At 35.4% G+C, this 12,155-nt stretch overlaps 1 protein-coding gene across 2 annotated transcripts in view; it reads left to right on the top strand.

The window, feature by feature from the left end:
• The first annotated feature begins 7,061 nt into the window (after positions 1-7,061).
• The window catches only part of LOC146535017 (homeobox protein orthopedia-like), a 28,394-nt gene continuing 23,300 nt past the window's right edge, over positions 7,062-12,155 (top strand). Inside the window, exons 1-4 of one of the 2 annotated variants that reach the window (XM_085191382.1) lie at positions 7,062-7,536; positions 10,112-10,225; positions 10,737-10,845; positions 11,217-11,334. In XM_085191382.1, the coding sequence (XP_085047508.1) occupies positions 7,503-7,536; positions 10,112-10,225; positions 10,737-10,845; positions 11,217-11,334 (375 nt within the window). In that variant the 5' untranslated portion in view covers positions 7,062-7,502. The remainder of the gene's footprint in view (positions 7,537-10,111; positions 10,226-10,736; positions 10,846-11,216; positions 11,335-12,155) is intronic. The other variant, XM_085191383.1, reaches the window with a different exon arrangement.

Here is a 12,155-nt window from a genome sequence, read left to right as displayed (position 1 = left end):
TGTTAATTTCTAAGCACGGCGTTGAGATCTACCACTAAACACGCAATGCCTCCAGAATTCGGCAGAAATTGGGGAACGGGGTGTCTAAACACAAAGTTCCCTCTGCCTACCCTGCTGTGTGCGGGATACAGCGTGAAGCTGATTGAACCATATTTAAAAAGATGGTGCGAGTGTGTCTCGCTCACCGACGGTTCCATGAAAAATTCAGGATTGTCAATAGGAAGTATAAATTACAAAAGTTTGCAAACTCAAGATTGTGGGCGTATGCAACCTACAACCGTTACGTTAGAGTCGACCCCTGAGCCGCTGCGCCACGACGATGAATAGGTATGTAAATTTAACTATTTTGATAAATTAGATTCTTAGAATACAATATGCAACCGACAAATGAATAGAAGGAATTGGATGTGGAATTTCATTAAACTTAGTATCTATCTTTGACACATGACATATGTAGCTATCATTCATTCCACAATTAAGTGGTCAAAGCGTAACGTGTACGGCATGGGCCTGGCCACCTGTATATGATCAGATCGAATGAAGCTGAAGAGTTTGTTTGGTTGAACTCACTAATCTCAGGAACTACTAGATCGAATTGATTTTATTTGTATGGCTGTAGGCTATATTAATCTGTCAAGTGTATGTCTTGACAGATTTTCTCTCTCTCAGAACTCTTATTAATTTTCATTTGAATCTCGGGGACGAAGCCGTTGAAAACCAGGAATTGTGTCTGTACATTTTGATAAACGTAGAAGTTAGAAGGCAGACAGGAATAACCTAGTTTTACGCTCTATCCCGCACACAGTAGGTAGAAATGAATTCATTATGATCGCGCTATGCGTGAAATTCTATGTCAATGAAAAACGATGTCTTTTAGCCTAGTTATGTAAATAATATATGTATATATAATTTAATAGTAAATACGATTAATAAATGAAACATAATTTTCAAATAGCACGAGTACCAACATCTCGGGAACAAATAACAATATATTAGCTCTCTGGGGAGAACAGGCTTAGCTACTACGGGGTTCATAGTGATGTCATCTTATTTCTTTATCGAGTTATTATTGTTGTTATAATTTTTTAGTTGGAAAATGCATAATTGAATACAATTTTGTGTGTTGAAATACTTATATTACCTATAAGAAGATATTGATATTTAACACACATTTTCTTTTCTGTAGTTGGTTAGGGAGTATAAGGGATTTCTCGAAAATCCTACACGAGCGGAAACAAGGGGCATTATCTATTTTACATCTTAAAGTCTTAGTAGGTTAAGTTTTACGTATTAGGTAAGTAGTATTAAAGTCTACGCAAAAAATCCAGAAAATAAAATAAAATAATAAAGTTACCACATCCCTACGTAAGTTCGCGCTAACTTTATGCGGTGAAGCGATCTGAGCGGGCAGAAATATTCATTTCGCTGTGAAATATTCCGTCGCCACCAACCCGGAAGTTTTATTAATTTGAAATCTCCCATTTTACATTTAATAATATTAAAATACAGCTTTATTATATTGTATTCGTATTGTATAATACCTGCCCGTGTTAAATTGTTTCTAGAAGACGGTGTTGCTGGTAAATTATTCCATCTTTTATTATCGTCATTTTCTTGTATATTTACGCTGTATGCCGCATATAGAAGGGTAGGCAGAGTCAAGGAGTGATGTCAGAACACTGCGATCTCTGCTTTCTCCGAATTCCAGACACTGCATTGAGTGGCGGATATCAACTATTAAGAAATTACTCCTCTTGAATGGCTGGACCAATTTAAATGAAAAATGTGTTTATTTTTTATTTCAATGATTCTTGGGTCGGGTGTGTGGCGCTTCAATAATACACTAATAAAGCAGCTAGCCTTTAAAAAACAGGAAATAAATTAAATAATTATATGAAAATAAAAATTTATTATTTAGTTATTTTTTATTTTTCATTCTCTCACAATGACTGTCGGATGCCGCTCCATTCATATGTAATATTAAGCACTTTAGTTCAATAATTGCTTATTTGTAACGACCGAAGAAGCTATGATATGATTATCATCATTAATTGCTAGTTTGGTGGCCGTCGTGGTGCGACGGGACCGCGTGTGACCGCGTGTGACCGCGTGCGGCGACTGTCGGTTCCATTCCCACTGGGGACATGAAGTATTATCATTTTCCCTTTCTTATAACAAGATTAAGCGCAACATTGAATACTATCATTCAACATTCAAAGTTCGGCAAGAAGTGGTGGACGGAGTGTTTTCACACTAGGTTTCCTTGTCTACCCTGCTATAAGCGGGATACAGCGTGAAGTTAAAAAAGCCCTATCATTCTCTATCATTGCATATGTTTAGTTTAGCAATCTGACATGACACAGGGGCGGGCGCGGGCGCGGGCTCGTCGGCGCTCGGGGCTCGTGGACCCGGCGAGTTAAAAACCGTGTAAGTTTATTACAATAGAACGATAGCTGGGGTGCGGGTACACTGCCGGCCATGTTGTTGTTTTTGTTAAGTAATAATCAAATATTTCATTTTATCTCACGCATAAAGTATATTATTTTTATAATAGATTCTACTATTATTTATGTGTTAGACAGTGCGTGCGGAATGGATTGTCTTATTATAAAGTTCCATCTGCCTAGCAGGATTGCTATTACGCTCATTTCTAATGAAAAATATATTTTTTTTGTAAAATTTAGGTAGGATATCACAAGTTTAGTACCACTTAAAACTACTTACTTATACGTTATAAGTTATAAAAGTTATTAATAAAAGCTGAAACAATCGTATAAAAGCTGTGTAACTATAGTTAACTTACTTGTATAGTACTTAGTTTTGTTATCCAGAGGTCGATTAAAACTGTGATGGGGTCAAAAATAAAACAAATATAAAAGTAAAAAATATCTGTCTGTCTGAATTAATTTAATTAAAATTGTGGTTCCTTCACATTGGCACGCGGTGCACCACGATCTATCCGCTAAGGCGGGGGCGCGTATTAACTTATAATAAACTACGCGTGGTTTTACGGGTACAATGCGTTACTACCACTCCTAGCATTCAAATGATGTAACATTAAGTCTAACAAAATATATATTCTACCCTAATACAAAGAAATAAAATTCATTTTACTTTAACAATGCTTAAAGTTTGAGAAATGTACTATAATTAAACGATTTTGGACTCTTATTTTATGCATTAAGGTATATTTTGCACTAAATCGGTATCGCCATGTTATTTTTGGTATTAATAACAAAAGAGATACCCCAAGGCATAACCGATATTAAAGCGGGGTATTTTTTATTAAAAATCATCGCTTAGCACCTCTGCGCCTGTTAATGGCATATTATTTTATAATACGCTTTGTTGGCGTAACTCTTGTTCTACTTTGGAAGGACTTTTCTACTAAACCTGACCAAATGTTCAAACGAGCTCATTTTTGATTGTTTCATTTCGATTGTTTGTGGATTATTTCGGCAATTAAGTTAAAAAATTTAACTAATAAGTTTTGTAATTTGTAATTAAAATATTATAGGTTTATTATTTAAGGCGCTTCGAGCGTGCCAATTTATTAGTTTTTATTTAAAATGCTTAAAACTTCATCTAATTTTCGTGACACTGCGTAGTTAGTGTTATTACTGGAGCGAGGAAATGAAAAACACTTAAGTATGAAAACAGTTATTGTTATTAAACATAAGACAATCAAATTTATACATAACAGGTACCACCGCACTAGTATTGATAAATAAACTGAGGAGATACGACATCTACTCAGTTTATTGATTGTGGACGCTAATGCGTCTTCAGAGTAGAGTTGTACATGGGGCGGCTCGGGCGGCGTTTAGCGGGAGTCACTTTGATTAAGTGGATATTGATTGAGAGCTGGCGCTGAAGGATTGTATATCTAATATAATGTATAATGTAGACCACCGTGGCGCAGAACGACAGTAGGTTCGATTCAGGCTATGTATTGAGGAAACGATTATATTAAATTATTTTTATTTCAACGATCTGGTAGACAAAGCGCGGAAGTCTAGTTTCATCTGTCAACATGAATGTGTAGAAAATTGGGCGGTAAGTGGGGAATGGAAGGTCTTAGCATTAGGTTCCCTCTGTCAAAAAAGTGTGAAGCTGAAAGAAATATACCTACATGCCAGTCCGTTGGTTATGTCGATGGTTCTGGGTTCAATACTTGTGTTTGCACAACCCACATACATTATAAATAGTTTTATTTTGAACAATCTATGTTAGATTGTTTGAAGTTATAATTATCTTCACGAACTTACCGGAAATATTTAACAATACGTGGAAAAAAATCTTTTTTTTTAGTTAATTTCATTGTTTTTTGCTCGACAGTTGAAAATGACAGAGTATTGTCTACGTACATTTACACTGTACGACGCGGCAACCATATCTTAACTTAATAATTTTCATATATTAAAAATGTTTTTATCCAGAGACTTTAAGAGAAGCTTTATGCATAACTACAAAACAAGGAGTCAGCAATTCCATAAAAGGAATTTTAATCATAAAATCTTTGATAAATAAAGTACTAGGAAAGTACGTCAAAAAGTATGATATCTAAGGGAAACATTTAAGAGACTTTCATTTTGTCTTTTATTTTTCCATTTTTCTAGCTTAGAAAGGTAGCCAGAGGTAACCTAGTGCCGGAGTTTTCCCTATACGTTTCGAGACACACGCATGTTCGAGACATTGCGCGTTTAACGGTGGAGCTGTATGTCGCGTGTTGTCTTATTGCTAGAGCTACGAAATGAAAGTGACTCATTCCGATAAATGAATCGATTCAAACTCGTACGTCGTGCGGCACGACGACCGACGACGGTGGTAACAGTACCGGTAACAGTGTTACTGTACCCAAATGTTTTTTTCTTTTATTGTTATTTGTGGCGTATGAATGGAAAACTCAGTTTTAACATCTTGACTTTGTATTATCCTACAATTTAACAATTGCTATGCAAAGGAGACCAATAAAGTATTTTATTCGTTTAGATCAAGAAAAAAAATCTATTTCAAAAAAGTCTTTAGTAAAATTACAACTGACGCCCATAATGCTGACGACCAAATTAATGTATTTGCATTTTTTGGAATATATTTGCACTTTCAACAACCATAACGGCATGTAAGAGAAATCGTAGTAACTTTAATCAATTTAATTATTTGTTCATATAAGCTCTTACTAAAAACCCCCCTCTCCCACACAAACATACATGTAAAAAAATGAACGCAAAGTGACGTCAAAACACAGTGTTATAAAGTTTTGCATCAAAGCTACCACTCGTCGGCCTCTCGAAACGCAATATAGGTACGGTAGAGGGGCCTCTGAGGGGGCCCACTTGAGCGGGCCCTGGAGCGTCGTCGCTACAAAGCAGGTATTTTTAATCTACATTCCTGAGAGATACTACACAGTAATTGCTGGGGCGGGATGATAGATACATAAACGTGAAATATTTACTATACTCTAGTAGGTAGGTATTGTATGTGGCGTTCAAGGGAGTTTTATATTATATAGGACTAGCTTACACCTCCGGTTTCGCCCAAACGGAAATAACCAAAACAAGTTTTATATGATAGTCTGACCGTAGGTACAGTGGGTAACAGGAGGTAATTCAGCCTACAGCTTTGTCCAATGATTATCCAATACTAAAATATTTTTTCAATTTAAAGAAATTCAGTTGCTGAGATTAGCGTGTTCAATCAAACAAACTTTTCGGCTTTCTGATATTGATAGAGTATAGACATGTTAGGTAATTTTATAAAGGAATAATCTTATTTAAACAAATATATGTTTTTTAAGGTCACAAAAAAGTGTTTTATATTGTTTTTCTAATTTATGTTTTTGATTATTTATTACCTGCATATATATTGTGTATATCTTATAAGTACTTATGTGTAATTACTCATACTATAGAGTATAGGCTATTAAAAGTCACGTGAGATAATAAATTAAAGTTAAATTAAATTTCGATGTATTTGAAAAGACAAAAAATACCTAAGGATAGAAAGCTTTAAGGCGTTTAACTATTTTTGATTGTTTTTTAGCTTCACGCTGTATCCCGCACGTAGCAGTATTGGCAGAAGGAATCTAGAATCCTAGGGCTTTCTTATTAGGACACATCCGTTCCTTACTTTCCCCTGAATTCTGGAGGCACTGCGTGTTGCGTGGCGGAACCCGACGCGGGCTTAGCTGTACGATGTAGCAAACATGTCTTTAAATAATTAAATTTTTATGTATTGTTTGTAACATTTTACATTACCATGTTTATTAGAATATTAAGTATTACTTAAACTCATGATAATTTCAATCGACACAGAAATTGTTTTATCATGCTATATTCCTATCTTAAAAAAAGAATCACAGACGAACAGCACAAAAAATCCGAACACCAAGGAAAATTAGCTTCGAATATAAAAAAAAAATAAAAAAGCAATCCAAAACGCATTCCTTATTCAACGACGTCCGAAAACCGGAGACGCTACAAGATATCGCACTCAAGCCCTCAAGCCCTGAAATATTTCCAATATTCTCCTCTCTTATTTACTCTACCGTATCTGTAGTATACTGCGGTAGTATACCTCTGTATTTGTTTTTTCCATTACAAAAGAACGAAACGCCCTGAACTAACTATACACATTATATTTCAATATCGCGTCCAGGCCGGCCCCGCCGCCCCGCCGCCCCCGCCGCCCCTTGCCGCCCCGCAGACAAGTGATTTCCCAGCTCTACCATTGGACGGTGCTTCTCTACCCACTCTACAGAATACCCAAATCGCAGTGCAGAGGGAGATAGATACATCACTTTAAAGCCCGAGCCGTGTGAGTTAGAATAGGATGCCTAGATGTTATCTTTAATATTGTAGAGCGTCGTATAAATAATACGCGCACGAATGAAATAATAGATTATTCGTTTGTTCAAATCGGCCGTAAACAAAATGTTAACATCCATTACGGTAGAGAGCCGCTGCGTCTCGTAGAGTCCTACGGCGGAGGAGGCGTGCGACGGAGACGGCTATACGTGTGTCGGTCCGTCTCTTCGACGCTATCTCGACAACAATGCGAGGACTATCTGTTTTGTAGCAGTCGCCGGCGAGTTTCCACATTAAACGATCATTTTAAGGGCGAACCAATCAAACAGCAAATTTATACAAATTGATACTAAACGGGTTATATTAATTTTATAGCAAAAATTAAGTGTGTAAATAAGTTGAGCGGACTCGTAATTAAAACTAATTGATCGTAACGCGGCGCTAATTATTTAGTATTAAGGCGGTATTCTGCTGATATTCGCCGTTTCCTGCCGCGACTGAGATACCAAGTGAGGACAATTCAGGACTTGAAGTGATAAAAAAAACCTTAACGATGCTCGACAGTTCGACGGCCGGGAGTCGAACGTAGAGCCTTAGCCTGTGATTCTGTGGTTTTTGTGATTAAGATAAAATTTAGTGAAACAGTGGTAATACCATGTCGGCATAGGGGGCGGGCTGAGCTGGGCCTTAGAGGCCATGCTTAATAACCTCACGGCGACAGCTTTAGGAGGTAAGCTAAATAAAGTTCTTATCAGTTTATATTTTTTCACCATTTTGTAAATATTAAGACTTTAGCCACCCGTTCTTGTTCTGTGTAGGTATATTCTTTATAATATCTATTTTTGAACAGATTTTGACACTCCGTTTCCCGCTTTCCATACAATTTGTCAAAACACTGCGTGTTGTGTGGCTTAGTTCAACACCGCGCTTTTTGTTATCATTACAATAGATCATCATTGTTGTTTTTAATGGATAAACAGACAGTTTTATTTAATTATTTTTCCGATAAAAATATATATTGTTTAAAATCAAAATGCTACAACTCATATTTAAATTCATTCAATTTAACCTCTCTTCGTTTATGGCCACCACTCCTCATGTAATGGTTCGAAAACACCCATGAAAGTACTATCCCGCCGTGTGCAGAATACTGTGAATATCATATGATATTGATGATATATCTATTTTAATAAGAGCAACCATTGATTTTCACGACAGCTTTTTTCAGCAGTACTGATTTTCAAGCTAGTGACGGTCCCCAGTAGAACTGATAACACTCACATATTTATTCTAATTATCAATTCAAAGTTTATTGTATTTGAGTTTGCCTAATTAATTAAAGAAAATTTATTTAGAGATCTACTACATTCAAAACCATGATCCTCCTGCGGCTTTGCCTGCTTAAATTTATTGTTATATTATAGCCAAATCATACAAAATCCCTACATAAATTTAAACCTATGCATTATTCTTAAAATATATTACTGTAAAGCAGTTTATGTGTGAAAGAGGAACAAACATCCATCCATCCTCACTAACTTTTCCATTTTCAATATTAGTAGCACTGGACACTATTACTTATATTAAATACAAAATAAATGTACCCCTTTATACAAGTCAAAATGATAAATCTACTACGAAATAGTAAAAATAGTAACGTACACGAGGAACTTGTTCATCATAAACACAAGTTTAGTATCGAGCGCTTTCTTTAACGAGATTCAATTCCATCAAACGGCCTTTATGATCCTGATGATCCCGGCAACCTCCGGCGTCTCACAGGTCACAGGTGACACAGTGGAACTCTTAAGTAGCTTATTCATGTATGTAATACATTTTTAGGCTTATTTCTTATTAAATATAATAAAAAATGCTTTATTATTTTAAGTAAATATTTTAGGGTGAAAAATTGTAGTGAAGTTTTTATGGTTTTAATTGTTTCAATGAAAAAATTAATGATGTGTAAATTGATTTAGTGATTAAATTAATTGACTTCTTTCTCCTTCACATTTGGTATTATACTTTAGCAATTCTTTATAGCTATTAACATTTAATATTAAATGTAATCAATTTATTTTATTAAACGAGGAAACGAAAATGACAAATGAAAAAAACATCGTCCCTACTAATAATTAAGTAGGTGCTAGTAACACCTACTGTTTTTGGAAATTTATAAAAAAACTCTATTAAATCGATTATCTTGTTTTCCAACGTTACTGACTTGTGGTTAGATGCGCAAACTTGGTACAACTTATTGAAAATATTTTGTGATCAATGTACCTACCTATTATTTAACTTTATATATGTACATTATATATATTGATCATATTAGGTAATCCTTCATAATAAAAAACGATGATTGATTGTTCACCCGAAAACATTGCAATATTGAAAAATTTATAAATACAATTAGAAATATTTATAGGGCTCCGCAATCGATCACCTTGTTATCCGTCTGTCCGTCAGTCAAGACCATTTAGCGTGGAGCTATTCTAGACCGGTCCCTTGGAGACGTTAACAACTTACTTAAAACCTATCGGGTACTTCCCGTGAATCTACAATCCAAAAAGTGAAAATTAATAAAAATTTACTTAGTGATTTCATTACTATAACAAAATAAACAGCTTCATCAAGACTTGGCTGGTTTTTTAAATTATGTTTTTGTTGGGATTTAACTGCTTTTTGCATAAAACAAGTTTTTACTTGATTACTTTAAATCTCTTAGTGCCATAAATCAGAATAGGTAGGATTGACAACTAAATCAGACATGAGATGGAATGATGGGCATATTAGGACTTTTTTCTCCTATTGATGTTCAATAGAAGAGGCGATGACACGGCAGGCGACATTTCCATTTGCCCCATAGTTTAGCCGAGCTCTTTAGGTTCTTCATTAAATACTCCTATGCTGAATAAATTTTGTTAAGGTAGTATTATGATATCTAGAATAGCTTGGCTGGGTTCTTAGAATTTTCCAACAGCGTCACCAGACTTTCTCTTTAACACTTTTTTGGAGACCTACCTACCAAAACGGTAAAAAATCATAGCAAATATATTAATATGGAACTAGCCATAACATTGGGGCCTTCGTGGCCAATGACACAACGTGTGATTGTAAACAGCGTGGGATGGTTGTGGGTTCGATTCCCACTCGGGGGAATGAATTACTTAATATTTTCATTTACTGGCTCTGATAACAAGACAAAGTGCGGGTTTGTAGAACGGAGTGTCTTAACTCTAGATTCCCTCTGCCTATTCTGCTAGTTCAATTCAAAATCAAAAATTTTACTTAGTACATAATGTCAGCAGGTCACAAAGAGCAGTGCTCAGAGAGCAAGCTCGAGCTCAAGCCGAGCGTGGAGCGGCACCATGCGCCGGCGCGCCTGCTCGCGCACTCCATACGAGCCGACCACCTGCAAGGTACTTGTGTTTGCATTCATCTATACACAGAAATAAAATTGAAGTCGCGGCGTTCAGTTCCGCCACTCAACACGCAAGGCCTCCGGAATTCGTTGAGAGATGACGGAAGTGTTTTAATGGGAACGGAGTGTCTTAACATCTAGTGTTCCCTCTGCTATGTTCGCAATGCCATAGACAAAGAAGACTAACAATAAAAAAACGTAATTTATTAAAATATAATTGTAACATACAATCTTGTAGGTAGTCGCAAAAGAGCGAAGTGTGTTTATCGTAAACTAGTTTCCACGCGCCGCTTTGCCCGCAAGGTCAAATAATAACTACCATAAATCATCAAAAAACGTTAAAAGTACTCGTTTCATGATGCAATACAATATAAAGCTTTCCTCGATAAATGAACTGTACCACTAGTTCCTAAGACTAGCGCCAAGCAAATACACTCTTTAGCTTTAAAATATAAGAATAGATAATACATTAGATACGAAATCTAAATAAGTTATACATGTTGTTGCAGGCGGCATTCACCAGCAGCACGGCGGGCACATGTCCACGGTGCCCGTCAGCATGTCCTCCTCGGCGTCGGACAGCGACAAGCCGGCCAAGCAGAAGAGACATCGAACCAGGTAATTTGTGGGAAGTCACTACTAATCTGTCATAAAAAATATACGTCCTAAGTGATCTTAATAAATACATACAAATTTATGTTTTATTTCATAATTTTATTACGAATATTTCCTTACTGCTGAAAATATTTTAATGAAGTAATAGTGTTAAAATGTACTTAAAAGAAAAATATTAGTTTCATTCAATAAACTAGAATTAGAATCCTGTGCTTTTATTTGTTACGTCAATAGGTGATTTGTGTAAAACAGTAAATATAAAAAATAAGCTTTACGGCTTTCACTCCTTAGAATTATTAATTGAATGTCTTTCACTTCCTTATGGCATAGTAAACTGTGTTATCTAGCATTTAACTTTAATTTGTTCTGTACAGGTTTACACCAGCACAATTGAATGAATTAGAGAGATGCTTCACTAAGACGCACTATCCAGATATCTTCATGAGAGAAGAGATCGCGATGCGCATCGGCCTCACGGAGAGCAGAGTGCAGGTATGTCAATCTCTTTTTGTCTCAAATTGCGTATACGTAGATTTCTTCCGAGCGTTCAAATTGAACCAATTAAAAGTTGTGTAACTAGATTTTATAAAACAACTCCAACGCTAAAAGTTTTATATCAGTTAAAAATAATTTTGTGAACGTTAGATATTTAATTTTTTTCGCTGTCGCATAACTCAATTCATGTCAATGATCTATAATTACTCCGCTCAATTTTAAATTTATTTTCAAAACAATTGCAGTTGAATGTTTTAAACAGATTATTTTAGAATACAATATTTTTCTTCTTTTTTCGACTGGCTTTTACCACTTATATTGATTTTATTCCATTCTAAACCATTGTATCTGACATCCGTTGAACAATGAAAAAAGTATCTAAAAAATAAAACGGCGGTACAAATGGATCACCCTGCGAGACTCCACTTCGCACGCTGCATACAAAACTTGCACTATGTTGATACTTTTCACGAGACCTTCTACCTGAATCGACCTTAGTATTTATTATTTATAGTCAGAAATATACAAATATACTTACATTTTTTTAAGTTTAGAACCATATAACCTAAAAGCATAACTTAACTTTTAAATTAAAAAAATGTATTCTATTAATAAAGTTAGTATTTTAAGATTTGAAAATATTTGTGACTTGTATTTAATAGATGATGACAATTCATCCCCTTTTTATATTATTACTAGCGGCCCGCTCGCGGTTTCACCCGCGTGAACTATGTTATTATTAATTTCTGTCTCCATGACTACGTCCTAGTGACGTCTATGCAAAATTTGACACTCCTAGCTTTTGTAGTAACGAAGTT

Source organism: Heliconius melpomene, chromosome 10 (genome assembly GCF_056956725.1).
Source record: "Heliconius melpomene rosina isolate 202511_hmr_F chromosome 10, ASM5695672v1, whole genome shotgun sequence".
Lineage (NCBI taxonomy): Eukaryota > Metazoa > Arthropoda > Insecta > Lepidoptera > Nymphalidae > Heliconius > Heliconius melpomene.
This window is presented reverse-complemented; position numbering and strand designations above follow the sequence as displayed.